Below are 17,003 nucleotides of genomic sequence, written 5' to 3' on the forward strand. Positions count from 1 at the left end.
CCCCACAAAATATATGTGTGCATGTGCAGAGTTAAATTGCACTTTGCTCAAAAACTGCATACATTCATGTAGAACTCTGAGCTCAAAAACCGCATGAATTTATGTAAAACTCTGTTACCTCACTTTTTAGATTAGAATCAATCTAGACATCAGGTCATAGACAGAGAACACAGGGGGCTAACACCTTCAACATATTGTCTAGCTATCACCGTGGTTAACAGCTAATCCGAGAATGCAACTTTAAAAAAAAGGTTTTGTGATTTACACATGAAAGAAGTGAAACTATCACTGTATTCTAACAGATGAAAGGCTTTACAGACAATCAATTTTTCAATGTATGATTTCAGTTACATCACACTGCAAATTTTTGCTATAAATTCTGTGTTACGATCGAGCCCTCCACTATCACCTGATGAAGGAGCGTCGCTCCAAAAGCTAGTGTGCTTCCAATTAAACTTGTTAGACTATAACCTGGTGTTGTGTGATTTTTAACTTCATTATTCTAGTTTTATATAATTTTATTTTGTACATTTTGGTGAGGTTGAGACATGAAGTTTCTATCTTATTAAGCAAAGGTAACAGAATCAAATTGTTCTATGAAGAGGTTAAAGAAAAATCTAATTTATTTTAATTGCAATCATCTAAAAATAAAGATAGAATATCAAGTATATAATTAGGAATTTGGGTTTTTACATATAATAAATGGTTGCATCATGCAAGTGTGTCAAGGAGACCACAAAAGACTGTACATTTGAATCTGTTTATGGCAACTGACTTATAATAACTTACTGAGTGGCAATTGTGATACATTTTTAGGATGACAGCTACAGATTTACAGAGTTCAGCATAATCGGAGATGCAGAAATACTCAGTTTCTTTGCAAACAAGTATACAATCTCAAAAAAGAGATAAATTCAAAGATGTGAGAATGTAGACTATGTGTGGAAAACTTCGTCCAGCAACATTTTAGGGGGCAAAAAGTGAAAATCATAGTACTGTCCTATAGGACAGAAACGAAGAATTGGTACTGTGGAGGGTTAATACACAAAACATATTTCCTCAAAGTATTTGCTGGAATAGGCATGAACCACCCCACTGGAAAATTCCAAATAAAGTTAGTGTTAGACATAAATGAGACATCCTAGACAAAAAAACCCACAAAATTAATAAAGCTTCAGCAACAGATGATATCTACTGCTAAGCGGGACAAGGGAAGAAATCTGTGAAGAACCGATTCCTGGCAGTGAGTCCAAGTTGAATAGTGCCAATTTTCCAAAAAAGAAGAGGGATTCTTGACCCTTATAAACTTATTTGTTGTACTCCGCACAATAACAGAACTAATCAAAGTAAAACTGAAGCATTTGGTGGCTGTCAATGATAGTGACCTATACAAACAGTACTGATCTAGCAAGCAGAAGCTACATCAGAAGAGGAAATGTAGGCCTGATCAATCCTGTTACTTTTGACAAAGTGATCCCAAACGGTTGTTAAATATACATAATGTGGTGTGCCACAACATAAAAAAGATTTGACAAGCTTCATTATGAAATGCCACTGGTTTAGCTCAAAGTAATTCTGTAGACAATTTGGGAATGGATACAAATTTTGGAACAATAGAAAGGATTAAGTCAGGATGGGGTTAAAATGTTGAATGCGGTGCACCAGAATCAATGCTAGGACTCTACTACTCTTCCTAACTTGAACCTTTGATTTCATAAATCCTTGTTCAGATAAAAGAATAGGGATTACATATCAAAGTTTGCTAACAAGTGGGAAAGTATGCTGTGAGGAAACATGCAGACACTGCAATGGGAAATGGGGTAAATAATTGGAAATAAGATAGCAGATGGGGTACAGGTGAATGTGAGATTTTACGCTTTGATGGAAAACTAGTAAATCTGAAGGTCTTGCATGTAAGTTTGCTTGCTGAACTGGAAGGTTCGTTTTCAAAATGAACCATCCAGTTCAGCGGGCAAACTTACATCTAGAACCTCAACTTGAACTACAAACCTTCTCAAAACTTGCTATCTGAATGCCTTTTTTTAAAATGGTGAAATACTTTCATTCAAATGTTCAGGGAGATTTGGGTACCCTTGTGCAGGAAGCACAACAAGAGCATGCATCCCAACAATGAGCAGTTGGGAAGGCAAATGTATATTGCCATTTTTGCAAGTTATTTGGAGTGAAAAACAAGGGATTTATGTTATAATTATACAAGGCCTCAATAAGACTACCCCTGGAGTACTTTGCATGGGTTTAGTCTCTTTAATTCAGGAAGGACTATGTGTCTTGAAGGTGGCAATGGTTCACTAGATTGAATCATGTAATTACCATGTTGTCTTATTAGGAGAGATTTGGTCAAAAAAAACTGCTTACTCGCTGGAGTTTGGAAGAATAAAAGGTGATCTAATTGAACTGAGAAACTCTAAAGGGGTTTTAATCGGGTAGATTCTAAGAGGGAATTTGCCATAGTCTAGAACGGTGGACATTGCTGATTTTTGAGACTATCATTTAGCGTTGAGAAGGAGGAGAAATTTCCATTCAGAGGATTGTGAATCTTTGAAATTCTCTAACCCACAGGACTGTTGATGCTCAATTGTTCAGTACATTAAAGCTTGGGATAGATAGATTTTTGATCCTAGGGCAATCAGGGAATGTGGGAATTGAACAGGAAAGTGGAATGGAGGTAAATCGATCAGTATCATAGGAACAGGTAATCTGGTCATTATCTCACTGATTTTTGTGTGAGCTTGCCATGTTTAGACTAGATTCCCTACACTGTGGAAATAGGCCCTTCAGCACAACAAGTCCACACCAACCCTCCGAAGAGTAACCCACCCAGACCCATTCCCCTACTTACTCCGACTAATGCACCTAACACTATAGGCAATTTAGCATGGCGAATTCACCTGACCTGTACATCTTTTGCATTTTGCATTGTGGGTGGAAATGGGAGCATCCGGAGGAAACCCATGCAGACACAGAGAGAATGTGCAAATTCCACACAGATAGTCGCCCAAGGTGGGAATTGAACCTCGGCCCCTGACGCTGTGAAGCAGCAATCCTAACCACTGGACCACTGTGTCGCCCCATGTCATCTGTAATTTGGCAGTCACTTTTCTTACATAAAGACTCGACAAAACTTTAACTGGCAAGGTGCATTAAGACATGTGGTGGTCATTCAAAGTGCTATACAAATGGAGCCTGTCTGTTTTCTTTTCATCGTTGTACGATGTTACTGAAATATGAAAACAGACAGGAAAAATTTGGGCTTTTTAAAATCTAGAAAGAAGTAAACACCATTTATAAGCAAATGGCATAAAAAATGTTGATTCAGAAAATTATGCCAAAATACATTGTAAAAATAGGTCAAGGGAAAATGGGTTGAATATAGTAATTGAAATCAATTCTAAATCAGCATTTATGTTTTTCAAATTAAAAGTGATCAACATACGACACAGGCATGACACCTGGGCAGTAGAGTGGAGATGAAAACTAGAATTATTTTTTTCTCTATTTGGTAATTCTGGAAAAAAGAACTAAAATAAACCAAGACACCTTCCTCACCCATATATAACTCATGAATCAAAAACTAATATCAGACTAGTCCTCTGAGTTTACTGCATGAGTTTGATTTGAAAATTATACAGGACCTCGTGTTTACAAAGTTTGGGATGTTGGATAGAACTTTAGTTAGACCACCTTTGGAATATTCCATACAGTTCTGGTCACCACATTACCAGAAAGATATGGAGGCTTTGGAAAGGGTACAGAGACAGTTTACCAGGATGTTTCCTGAAGGAGTGATTGGACAAATTTGGTTTGTTTCCACTCAAACATCGAGGGATGAGAGGCGACCTGATAGAAACTTGAGAGGCATGAACAGAATGGATAGTCAGAATCTTTCCCCCAGAGTAGAAATGTCAATTACGAGAGAACATAGGTTTAAAGTAAAAAGGGGGCAAGTTTAAAGGAGATGGGAGGGGTAAGTTTTCCTTTTACAGAAGGTGGCAAGTGCCTGGAATGCATTGCCACAGGAGGTGGTGGAGGCATACACAATAGCAACATTTAAGAAGTATTTTGAATAGACAGGGAATAGAGGAACACAGACCGTGCAAAGGCAAAAATGTTTTAAGTTTAGAAAGACATCAAGTGTCAGCACAATTGCCGAAGGGCCTATATTGCTATATTGTTTTTGTTCACATGCGGGAATAGCAGGTTTCACTTTTTTTCATGAGCAAACTCTCATTGTTGTTTTCCTTTCATATCCTGCCTCAATCCCCACCTACAACACTCTGTGCCCCACAGTGTAATGCAAATTTCTCTAGCTTTCCTCAGTGAGTCTTTGGCATTTATGACTAAAGTCAATATAATGCCAAAGCACAAGCAGTTACGTGCTGTGTGTCCATTCCCAGGCAGTATTAAATGGTGCTTGTGCAATTACTAGAATTTAAAACTGATGAGCCTCAAATTTTATACAGTAAAACATTTATCATGCCGTGTTAAATCTTCCCTGCTGGGATGTAAACTTTACATTTCAGATTTTGTGGAGGGTATTGTGTTTCAGCATGCCTGAGTTCAAGGATGAAATTTAAGAAATAAGAAGTCAAAAAATATATTGATATCTATCGGTAGCATTAATACAAACAGACCTAGGGCTTTTGAGTCATGAAAGAAGATGTACGAAAATGGGAATGATATACCAAATCCTCTCTGTCTACAGGGAAGAGGGGCAAGGACTTCCCAGGGAGACCACTACCATATACTATGAAGGACTGCACAATCAGATGAGGATTCCAATACAAAAAGATGAGGTTGCTTGCGGATAACAAAGAGTCCAGGTATATTAAGGAATAGCGTGGTGGTCTATCACTTTAGGGTACATTGCATTGCCCTTATATAATCCTCAGAGTAAGCTCCTGATTCCATCTGGACTACTGCCCAGAGATACCAGATGAAGGTGAAGCATTTTGTTCAACACAGAAGAAATGAGTCAAAGTTGCTTTGATATGCTACAATGACTCAAATGCAACACAGAGATGGTCTCTTGATCAGTGAGTACTTGGTGAAGATCAGTGAGCAAGGAATAACTAATAGTGAGGAAATCTCAAGTAGTTAAATAGCATGTTTCCTGGAATAAATGAATGCAGCCAGTCATATGAATTCCCCATGAATAAAATGGAGATCAGTTCCAAGGAGTACTAAACTGGGATTAAAAAAGAAGGATATTTGCTTTCTGGAACCTTTGAAGTATCATAAATGGTTAAAAATTCTATATTCATGATACAATAAACACTATTCAAAAATCCACTTAATTCTGGAAATGCAAAACATATAGGCCAGCTTTATGTTATTATTGTAACTTGCTCAGTTACAAATACTGCAAACATAACTTTTGAATAATATTTTTACAACAAAACCAATTGAAGACATTATGTAGGGTTACACCTCCACAAAACAGTAACAGTAAAAAACTATGAATCCATCAATATAGCCAAATGAAAAGCATTTACCAGCTGTTTGTCTTGAATATTCTTGAACTCCTCACATGCCAACCAGAATAAAACATTTTCCTCACTAAATTCGCGCCTTAAAAAATCCTGTGAAGAGAGAAAAAATGTTATTATCTACCCTGTTCAAAGGTACTGAGAACTAAACAGGATTAGGAGTAAAACTTAGCTCATTAAACCCCACAACAATGGAGAGTTAGGTGTTAATGTCAATGTGTCCAGTTTTTAATTGTCTGATCATTATAATGGCTAACAAGTGTAATCCCATGGCCCTGTTCTCCAATCCATATACTTGTTAAAACTCCACCAGACGCCTCAGAAAATTTACCCAAAACGTGACAGAAATGAATATATCTTGAACTCAACAAAGAATCGCAAAATCTCCTGATGGAGTCAATTTCTTTTGATTCAAAGTCACTTAATTTGAATGATCACGTAACTGGAATTTCTTTCAGTGTTAAATTCCAATTTGTTAATGAAATTGCTATGTGTTAGCCTAAGCGTTTTGATAAGTTTGTACATGTTTAGTGATTTTTATTTAAATAAAAGTGGAGTGGGGGTATTCTGAAAGAGGGTTAATTGGTATCCTGATTATGACATCTTTAGGTTCCAAGAAGTACCCATGTGATGTGAGGTTACCATGGAAATAAACAGCAAAGAAGCAAAGGGTAAGTAGAAAGTTAATTGCAATGATATTGGCTCAGCCTTTGTTTTCTGCTTGGCAGTTCAGATCACATTGCCATTTGTGTAAAGAGTGAACAAGCAAGATTTGCCATCAATGGAACAGTTTTCTCTTTGTCAGTCTTTGAACAGATTCTAATGTTGAAGTGAGTCTCTGTGAATAAAGCATACTATCAATGTTAAACCATTAGAAAGAACTGAAGACAGAGAGGGCAACAAATTAAAGATAGGACAAGACCACTTGCTGCTGTTTCAGTATTGCCAGAGCTCATCAACCATGCACGGAAATCAGAGAAAAAAAGTCTCTGGAGATTGCGTACCATCAGGACTGTCATGATTCAGATGGAAATGACTCGTATTCATGCATCTCGTCAGTGGTAACTACGTTCAAAGATTTTGAATGGAATAGGGCACTGCTGAATGCAAAATCAGGGGCTGAAATGATTGAGTGAGAGATCCTAGACCAACTCGGAAAGACAGAGATTGCAGAGAGTTGTGTGTGTGTAGGAAGTATCGCAAGTGCCTGAAGCTACGTCTTTGTTAATTCACTTATGGGACATGGATGCCACTGACTGGCCAGCATTTACTTCCTGTTCCTAGTTGCTCGTAAAAAGTTGGTGATGAGCTGCTTTCCTGAATCCCGCAGTCCATGTGCTATAGGTAGACCCAAAATGCTGTAAGGGAGGGAATTCCCAGAGTCAGTAAAGAAACAGCGATGTATTTCCAAATCAGGATGGTTGAGTAGCTTGGAAGCAGTTGGTGGTGTTCCCATGTGTCTCCTGTCCTTGTCCTCCTAGACAGAAGTGGTCTGGGTTTGGAAGGCGCTATCAAAGTATTTTAGCAAAGCATCTTGCAGATAGTATACACTGCTGCTACTGAATTTGTGGTGGAGGGAATGGATGCTTTGGGATATGGTGCTTTGTCCTGGTGGTGTCAAGCTTCTTGAATGTTGCTGGAGCTGCATTCATCCAGGCAAGTGGGGTGTATTCCATCATACTCCTGATTTGTGCCTTGTAAGTGATGGACAGGCTTTAGAGAATCATTAAGTGAGTTACTCACTGCAGTATTTCGAGCTCTTCGAACTGCTGTATTTATATCGCAAGTCCAGTAGAGTTTCTAGTGAATGGTAACCCCAGGGATGTTGACAGTAGAGAATCCAGTTATGGTAATACCATTGAATGTCATGGGGCAGTAGTTAGATTGTCTCTTTTTTGGTGGTCATTGCCTGGCAATTATGTAGCACAGATATTACTTGCCACTTGTCAGCCCAAGCCTGAATATTTTCCAGATCTTATTGCATTTGAATACGGACTTTTTCAGAATCTGTGGAGTTGTTGAACATTGTGCAATTATCAGCAAATATCCCCATTTCTGACCTTATGATGGAAGGAAGGTCATTGCTGAAGCAGCTGAAGATGGTTAAGCCTAGAACACTCCCCTGGGGAACTCTTGCAGAGATGTCCTGGAGCTGAGATGACTGACCTCCAACAAGCACCACCATCTTCCTATATATTTCAACCGACAGAGAGTTTTAACTCTGATACCCATCGATTCCAGTTTTGCTTCTTGATGCCACACTCAGTAAAATGTGACCTTTTTGTCAAGGCTTGTCATTCTCACTGCACATCTTGAATTCCTCGATTTTGTCCATGTTTGAACCAAGGCTGTAATGAAACCACGACCTGAATGGCCCTGGTGGAACCCAAATGCAGTGTCAATGAGCTATTTCTGAGCAAGTGTTGCTCAGTAGTTCTGCTGATAACACCTTCCATCACTTTATTGAAGATCATGAGTAAACTAATGATGGTTTGGTAATTGGACAGTAATTACACAGGTTGGACGTGTCCTGCTTTTTGTATACAGTACATACCTTTTCAATTATCCACATTGTCAGGTAGATGTCGGTGTTGTAAGTGTACTGGAAGAGCTTGGCTAGGGTAGTGGCAAGTCTGGAACACAGGTTTTCAATACTATTGCCAGATGTTGTCAGGACTCATAGCCTTAGCAGTATCCAGTACCTCCAATCATTTCTTGGAGTGAATTGAAACGACATGAAAGATGAGGCATGAAATGTTATATTGACCAGTTAAAGCAAAGTTTATATACCTTAAAGTGAAATATCCTTCACTTAATTAATGCTTATTTCAGTTATTTGCTATAGTAAAAGTCTTACAATAAATTAGTAAGTGAAATCTTGTCTATTGATTTTCCTTTGAATTGGCATAGTGGAGATTTCTTTATTTTAATTATCATTTTACCTACAGATACAGTTCCCACTTTCTTCTTTTTTTCAACCATATTTTCTGGATAAATGTTTCACTGGATTTTATCACTATCATTCCATCACAAGTAAATAAGAGGAGTGATTATGAGAAATGGTGGGGACAGAGGTAATGTCATTGGACTAATAATCCAGAGACACATTCAAATGCTCTGGGGAACATGCATTCATGGCAGCTAGAATTTTAATACAGTAACTAAATTTCCAATATAAAATAAGCCTTAGTAATGGTAAGCATAAAACAATCATCTATTAGCCAACCCCAGTTGGTTCACTAATGATCTTTAGGAAAGGATATATTCAGCAGAGAGTGGTGAATGCAATTGCTATACTGGTTGCAAAATTCAGGTAGATCCAAAATGTCCAAAGAACTCAGCATGCAGTCATCTAGACCATAAATTATCTGAATGGGAACTAGTCAAAAAGACAAATAGAACAGTGGCTGTGAGGGAAAACCCACAACACACTGCAGCTACGGCAGATGGGATATCACGGTGATATGGTTGGAAATGTAATGTGTGAGGCTGCAATCAGAAGGTGACAGGTTTATTTGATGGACAAGACTAAGTTCTCCTGCTCCTCCTGGCTCTCAAGCAGAGCTAAAAAAAAAATTTACATTGGAGTTTACACCTCTCACCTCACTATCATCACTATGTTTCCTGCCGTTTGAGAAATTCTTACAATACCGGTGAATTGTAAATCAACTACTGAACTGCATTGTGGTAGCCCAATTTAAATATGCTGATTAAGTATGCTCAGATGTTATGAAATTCATATCATGAAAACGACATAGAGCACATGCCACGGTCACATTTCTTGTATTTTGCAATTTAACTCCAAATTATCATGAAACCCAACAGTCTAGTCACAGGAAAACCAGAGTGGTTTTACCCTTCTGCACAAGTAGAGGCTACAAGGAAGAGTGTTGGTTGGTAAGTGGTAGGTAAGGCCAGGTAAATATTTACAACTCTTATCATTTATATTTTGTAAGATATTCTTGTGGTTAGTTTCTAACTACTGTATTCTGTGACAACAAGGAACAGGAAAGAAGTGTCTTAGAGAAACTTCTATTATTGATATTAAACATCTTCCAAAAGGTTTAATTCACAGGGGGCAGGTCATGCAGGGAAGCTCAAAGCCAAGGTGTGCTCCTTCTGCTCTATGTGGGAAATCAGGCGCATTTCCAGTATACAGGACCAGCATCTGTGCAAGAAATATATGCAGCCGCTATTCCTTGAAGCCCAGCTTTCAGAATTGGAGCAGTGGCTGCAGACACAGTGGGGTATTCGCAAAACTAAGAGAAACATGGATAGCACACATAGAAAGGTTGTCACACTTCAGGCTAAGATTCCACAGTCAGAACAGGAATGGGTGACAGTCAGGCAGAGTGAGAGATCTAGGCAGACAATGAAAGAATCCCCTGTGGCTATTCCCCTGAAGAGATATATTGTTTTGAATACTGTTGAAGGGAATGGCCTCTCAGTGGAAAACAGCAACAACCAAATTCGTGGCACCATGGTTAGCTCTGCTGCACAGGGGAGGAGCAAAAAGTGTGGAAACGCAATACTTGTAGGGGATTCAATAATAAGGAGAATAGACAGGCGTTTCTGTGGGCCGCAAATGAGACTCCAGGATAGTGTGTTGCCTCCTTGGTGTTAGGTTCCAGGATGTCTCAGAGAAGCTACAGGACATCCTGGAGGGGAGGGTGAACAACCAGTGGTTGTGGTAGACACTGGCACAAATAATATAGGCAAAAAAAAGCAGAAAATAGGGAGTTAGGAAGTGAGCTGAAAAGTAGGACCTCAAAAGGTAGTGATCACAGGATTAATAACAGTGTCATGTATTAGTCAGTTTAGAATTAAAAAGAAATATTGGCCAAAGTGGTGGTGTGAGAGGGACGGTTTCAGAGCCCTGGGGCATTGGGGACTGGAGAGGTGGGACCAAAGTCACACCTGGGCAGGACTGGGGCTGATGTGATAGGGGGAGTATTTGCTCAAGTAGTTTTGGAGGGTTTAAACTAAATTGGCAGGGGTTGGGAACCTATGCAAGGTGTCAGAGAAAGGGGAATTAAGGACAAGAACGAAAGGCAGAAACGGGAATAAGAGAAGTGATATGTAAAGGAATCAAAGACCAGAATCAAACAAGGACACAGTAAAAAATAGTGGGAATGGGATAAGGAATATTAAAAAGACAAGATTTAAGGCTTTGTGTCTGAACTCATGGAGCATTTGAAACAAGGCAGATGAATTAACTAAGCAAATAGATATGAATGGTATCATATAGTTGAGATTATGGAGACATCGCTGCAGGGTGACCAGGGGTGGAAACTGAATATCCTTGGATATTCTGTATTTGGGAAGGACTGACAAAAAAAGAAAAGTTGATGGAGTTGCATTACTGGCTATAGATAATATAAATACAATACTGAGGGAAGATTTTAGCTCAGACAATGTAGGATCTGTGTGGGTAGAACTGAGAAATGCCAAAGGGCAAAAAACATTAGCAAATGTGAAACATATATCACCAAACTGTACTAGTGATGTTGGGAATGGCATTAAGCAGGAAATCAGAGATGCAGGCAGTAAAGGAATATCTGTAATTATGGATGACTTTAATCTGCATAAAGATTTGGTGAACCAAATTAGTCACAATACCATAGAGAAGGAATTCTTACAGTGTACAGGATGTTTTTTTTTGGAGCAATATGTTGAGGAACCAACTAGAGAATAAGCCATCATGGACTGAGTATTGTAGAATAAGAAAAAAAAAATTGGCAATGTAATTGTAAGAGCCCCCTCTTGGGATGAGTTACCACAAAATGATAGAATTCTTCTTAAAGTTGAACAGTGAGGTGGTCGATTCTGAGACTAAGGTTCTGAATCATAATAAGAGAATCTACAAGGCATGAGTCAGCTATGATGGATTGGGAAGTGTTGCTAAGAGGAGTGACAGTGGATAAGCAATGGCAAACTTCCAAACAGTAAATGGGTAAACTATCTGACACCAGAGAGCAAAGAAAATAGTGGCCAAACAATGGTTTACAAGGGAAGTTATAGATAGTATTAGGATTGGAAGAGAAAAAAACAATAGACCTGTGGATTGGGAACAGTTTAGGAGTCAGAAAGGAGGATAAGAGATTGATCAAGATGGGGAAAATAGAGTATGAGAGTCAGCTTGTGGGGAACATAAGAACTCGTTGTGAAAGTTTCTGTAGGTACGTAAAGAAGAAAAAACTGGTGAAAACTAATTTAGGTCCATTACATTCAGAAACGGGGTAATTTATAATGGGAAGAAAGAAATGGTTGATCAACTAAATTCATACTTTGCTTCTGTCTACACAATAATGTACCAGAATTGAAGAAGTAAACAGGGTTTAGTAAGAGGGAGAAACTGAAACAACCCTGTATTAGTGAAGAAAATACTTTGGAGAAATTGATGCGATTGAATGTTGATAAATTCCCAGGCCTGATAATTACAGCCCGGAGTACTTAAGGAAGTGGCCCTAGAAATAGGGGATGTATTGCTGCGTGGTCATTTTAGAGACATAAAGTCATGGAGATATACAGCACGGAAACAGACCCTTTGGTCCAACTCGTCCATGCTGACCAGATATCCCAACCCAATCTAGTCCCGCCTGCCAGCACCTGGCCCATATCTCTCCAAACCCTTCCTTTTCATATACCCATCCAGATGCCTTTTAAAAATATTGCAGTTGTACTAGCCTCCAGCACTTCCTCTGGCAACTAATTCCATACACTTACCACCCTCTGCGTGAAAAAGTTGCCCCTTAGGTCTCTTTTATATCTTCCCCCTCTCACCCTAAACCTATGCCCTCTAGTTCTGGACTCTCCCACCCCAGGGAAAAGATTTTATCTATTTATCCTATCCATGCCCCTCATGACTTTATAAACCTCTATAAGGTCACCCCTCAGCCTCCGACACTCCAGGGAAAATAGCCCCAGCCTATTCAACCTCTCCCCATAGCTCAAATCCTCCATCTCTGGCAACATTCTTGTAAATCTTTTCTGAACACTTTCAAGTTTCACAACATCCTTCCGATATGAAGCACACAATATTCCAAAAGTTGCCTAACCAATGTCCTGTACAGCCACAACATAACCTCCCGACTCCTGTATTCAATACTCTGACCAATAAAGGAAAGCCTACCAAATGCCTTCTTCACTATCCTATCTACCTGTGATTCTACTTTCAAAGAGCTATGAACCTGCACTCCAAGGTCTCTTTGTTCAGCAACACTCCCGAGGATCTTGCCATTAAGTGTATAAGTCCTGCTAAAATGCAACACTTCACATTTATCTAAATTAAACTCCATCTGCCACTTCTCAGCCTTTTGGCCCATCTGGTCAAGATCCCGTTGTAATTTGAGGTAACCTTCTTCACTGTCTACGAAGATTCTTTAAACTCCATAACAGTTCCTACAAATTGGAGGGTAGCTATTGTAACCATACTATGTAAAATGAAAATAGAGAAAAATAGGGAATTATAGACCAGTGTGTTTGACGTCGGCAGTGGGGACGAAACTAGAGTTCATTATCAAGGATTCTACAGAGAGTACTTGGAATACTATGGTAGAATCAGGCACAGTCAGCATGGTTTTACAAATAGGGAAATCATACTTGATAAATCTGCTGGAATTCTTCCAGGATATAAGTAATAGAATTGATTGGGAGAGCCAGAGGATGTGGTTAATTTGGACATGTAGACGGCTTTTGTCAAAGTTCCACATAGGCGATTGTATAAAGTTAAAGCAGATGAGATTGGGAGTAAAGTAATGAGATGGATAAAAAAATTGGCTAGCAGACAGAAAACAAACAGAACGAATAAATGGGTCTCTTTCTGAATGGCAGGCAGTGACTAGTGGGGTATCACAGGGATCAGGACCCCAGCTATTTACAATATATGTTAATGATTTAGATGAAGGAACTAAATGTAATATTTCAATATTTGCAGATGAGGCAAAGCTTGGTGGAAGGGTGAGCTGTGAGGAGTATGCAGAAAGATTGCATTGTGATTTGGACAGGCTGACTGATTGGGCAATTGCATGGCAGATGCAGTTTAATGTGGATAAATGTGAGGTTTGGTAGCAAAAACAGGAAGTCAAATTATTATTTGAATGGCTGTAAATTAAGAGAGGGGAATGTTGGAAGAGACTGGGATATCCTCATGCATAAATTGCTGAAAGTAAGCATGCAGGTGTGGCAGGCAGTAAAGAAAGCAAACTGTATGCTGGCCTTCATTGCAAGAGAATGAGAGTAGAAGAATAGAGATGTCTTGTTGCAATATATAAGGCATTGATGAGGCTACATCTGAAGTATTGTGTGTAGTTTTGGTTCTCAACAGATGGAGGATGTTCTTGCTAAAGAGAGAGTCCAGCGAAGGTTTACCAAATTGATTCCTGGAATGGCAGGACTGACAATATGAGGAGAGATTCAGTCAATTAGGATTGTATTCACTAAAGTTTAGAAGAATGAAGGGGGAATCTCATAGAAATCTATAAAATTCTAAAAGGACTTGACAGGTTAGATGCAGAAAGTACTTTTCTAAAGGTGGGAGAGTGTAGAATCAGGGATCATAGTTTAAGGATTAGAGGTAAACCTTTTAGGACTGAGATGAGGAGAAATTTCTTCACCCAGAGAGTGGTGAGCATGTGGAATTCACTACCACAGAAAGTGGTTGAGGCCAAAACATTACATATTTTCGAAAAGGAGGTATATTTAGCTCTTGTGGCTAAAGTGATCAAAGGATTTCGGGTATTGAGCTAGACGAGCAGCCATGATTATATTGAATGGCAGAGCAGGCTTGACAGGTCAAATGGCCTACTGCTGCTCCCACCATCTACGTTTTAAGAAAGAGAATTCAAAACATGCCCGTTATTGATCTTTTGTGATCCCAAAGCCATGCATAATCATAATTTAACTGTAATATATATATCACACACACATATATAGCAAATCACAATCACATCCAAGGATTTTATATAATTTTGTTTGAACATTACATATAATTTTAAAGACAATATAAGAGATGAAGCAGATCAGACACATTCACATTTATAGGCAACCTTCAAATGTATCTGATAATAAACATCTGAAGACAATTGCACATCCAACCAATATCCACATAAAATTATTTAAGAGGGCCAAGATTTCAGGGGTCTGAAATAGAATCAAAAGTAAAGGCAAAGATAGTATTTTCATACCACTTTGGATTTTGTTTTTTTTTTAAATAGTTGCTCCTATCTAAATATTTGCCAAGTGCAGAAAAAAAACTCTCCACTTTCTTTACTGCAAGGCATACAGTTAGAAATTTATTTTTGTGGACTGGCTGCCTTGTCAACAGGATATAAAAAGAAATGACAGTGGAGAATGGTTCACAATAATAATCATGCCAGTTAACTCACCACAAGTTCTAGAGGGGAATGAAAATTGTCTTGTTAATACTAGCATAACCATGTAGGTGGCTTCTCTTTCAAACTGGAAGGAAAACCTCAGGATAAAGGAAGACCCACAGAAATACAGTTAAGACCTACCAACTGAGATTCCAAAGATTCAGTCATCCATACAAGTTCCCGATTAACCACTTTCAACAAGAATTCATAATGCATTGAAATCGATATTATAGAACTCAAGAAACAAATGTTTTCTACCATCAGTTTTCAAAATTATGCCTTGCAGGAATACAACACTACTTTAAAGAGCAACCACAAAGAACTCTGTTTATAGCACAGTCTAAAAGAAGGGAAAAAAATCATACATTAACAAATTCTGAAGATAGCATGCAAAAAAATACAACAGCCATCCTGAGACAAACTAAATCATAACTGAACAAAGCAATCTGGGGCTAAAAGCTTTTAAACCCCATGGAGGGCAGATGCCTAAATTCATATCACTTGCCATAGTAGTTTATCAACTCGGTGAGATTAAGGCCTATTGTTGGAGACCAATTTGTTGTAAATTGCCATAGAGACCAATAACTCTTAAAAAGATATTTGATCAAACAAAAAGATTTCAAAGTTTTAATACATGTAACAAACTGAAACACATTGACTAAACACTATTTTGCAAGCAACCGTTACCCTAAACTACAAACAAAAAACTCCCCATTAATATTTTAGCACGATCGAAGATCTTCTGCTATAGTTATACTTTACACTGTCTCTTAAGAAGACACTCAATTTTCCCAGAACCAACAAAAACTATTCTCCTCTCCTTTCAGCCGGTTTCCTTTTCCCTTCCCAGCTGGGTTTCTTTTTAATCGCAGAAGTGAGTTTCAATGAAGGATTACATGGAGATTCCTTCCCCTGAGCCAATTTATCAGCTTCCCTTAAATCCTCATAAATTCAGTGCCTTCAGTCTGAGCTCAAGCTGCCATCTATGCTCTGTATGCTGAACAGTAAGTTTTTCATTTTCACTGCTTCAGATGCAAGGCTACCTATCTCCATTTTCTGCTCTCTGTCTTTCAGATGGCTGCAGACTTACTTATGTGTCTGAGTTCGGGGAAGCAACAGCCTCATGGTATTATCACTTAACCCATGGGTTCAAATATCATCATGGCAGATGGTGGAATTTGAATTCATTAAAAATCTGGGAAGTAAGACTCCAATGATGATCATGAAACCATTGTTCCTTTTGGAAAATCTCATCTGGTTCACTCATGCTCTTTGGGAATGAAATTGTTATTCTTACCTGGTTCAGCATATGTGTGACTCCAGACCCTGGTTGACACTTAACTACCCTCTGGGCAATTAAGGATGGGTAATAATGCTGGCATAGCCACATCCCAGAAATGAATTTTAAAAAGTTAAAGGATATCTTAAAATCCCAGAAATCTGAAACTACTGTGGGTTTCTATGGATCTTTCCCTTCCAAAAGTTTATTTCCATGGCAACCTGAGTCAAATGGACCATGTGTTCAGGTAGAAATGCTAATTAGCTGTCCTCTGGAATTCTATTATGACTTGGAATTCCTGAAATGTCCCTGTGAAGCTTGGAGACTGATGGTGAACCCACAGTCAGCATAATGCTTTAACATTGTCCACAGGTGTGAACATCTAGCTCCGGCTTTCCAGCAAGAGAACCTGAAAGCTTGCCTCCACCACAACTTAACCTTTAACAATAAAGCCTTTAGAGTTTGTTGTCGAGCAGAGTTCAGAGCAAGGCACTTAAATCTTTCCATTCCAACTTAAATTTAAAAAGCAGCACCAAAATAGAACAACTGTTTAAACCTTGTATTTATAACAAACTGGATTTTTAAAATCAGCTTAGAAATGTAAGTGGTATGGGCTGTCAGCAGTAAACCTGAGAACTGGTACTTCAGGACATCCCTGCCTGCTTGCCTTCGGCTGCAGTAATGAGCTGCCCTTCCTCCTCTGCATGATGGCCCAGATGCTAAAGATATCTTTTATGTTAAAGTTCAAAATATTGGATGGAAAATCATAGCCCAAAGTCTGTTAACCACACAATGCTGATTTCTGAGCCCACATTCCATCAAGACATTGGGGTCGTGAAACTC

General features: G+C 38.7%; 1 protein-coding gene across 1 annotated transcript in view; it reads right to left on the reverse strand.

Annotated features, from left to right (window-relative positions):
• Positions 1-17,003, reverse strand: part of LOC122547162 (regulator of G protein signaling 10-like) — a 33,966-nt gene that overhangs the window by 5,240 nt on the left and 11,723 nt on the right. The window contains exon 3 of the mRNA XM_087999192.1: positions 5,514-5,600. Coding sequence (XP_087855318.1) covers positions 5,514-5,600 — 87 coding nt within the window. The remainder of the gene's footprint in view (positions 1-5,513; positions 5,601-17,003) is intronic.

Source organism: Chiloscyllium plagiosum, unplaced genomic scaffold, assembly GCF_037043375.1.
Source record: "Chiloscyllium plagiosum isolate Xiang-an unplaced genomic scaffold, Cpla_swu_hap1 HiC_scaffold_22, whole genome shotgun sequence".
In the NCBI taxonomy this organism is placed as follows: Eukaryota; Metazoa; Chordata; class Chondrichthyes; order Orectolobiformes; family Hemiscylliidae; genus Chiloscyllium; species Chiloscyllium plagiosum.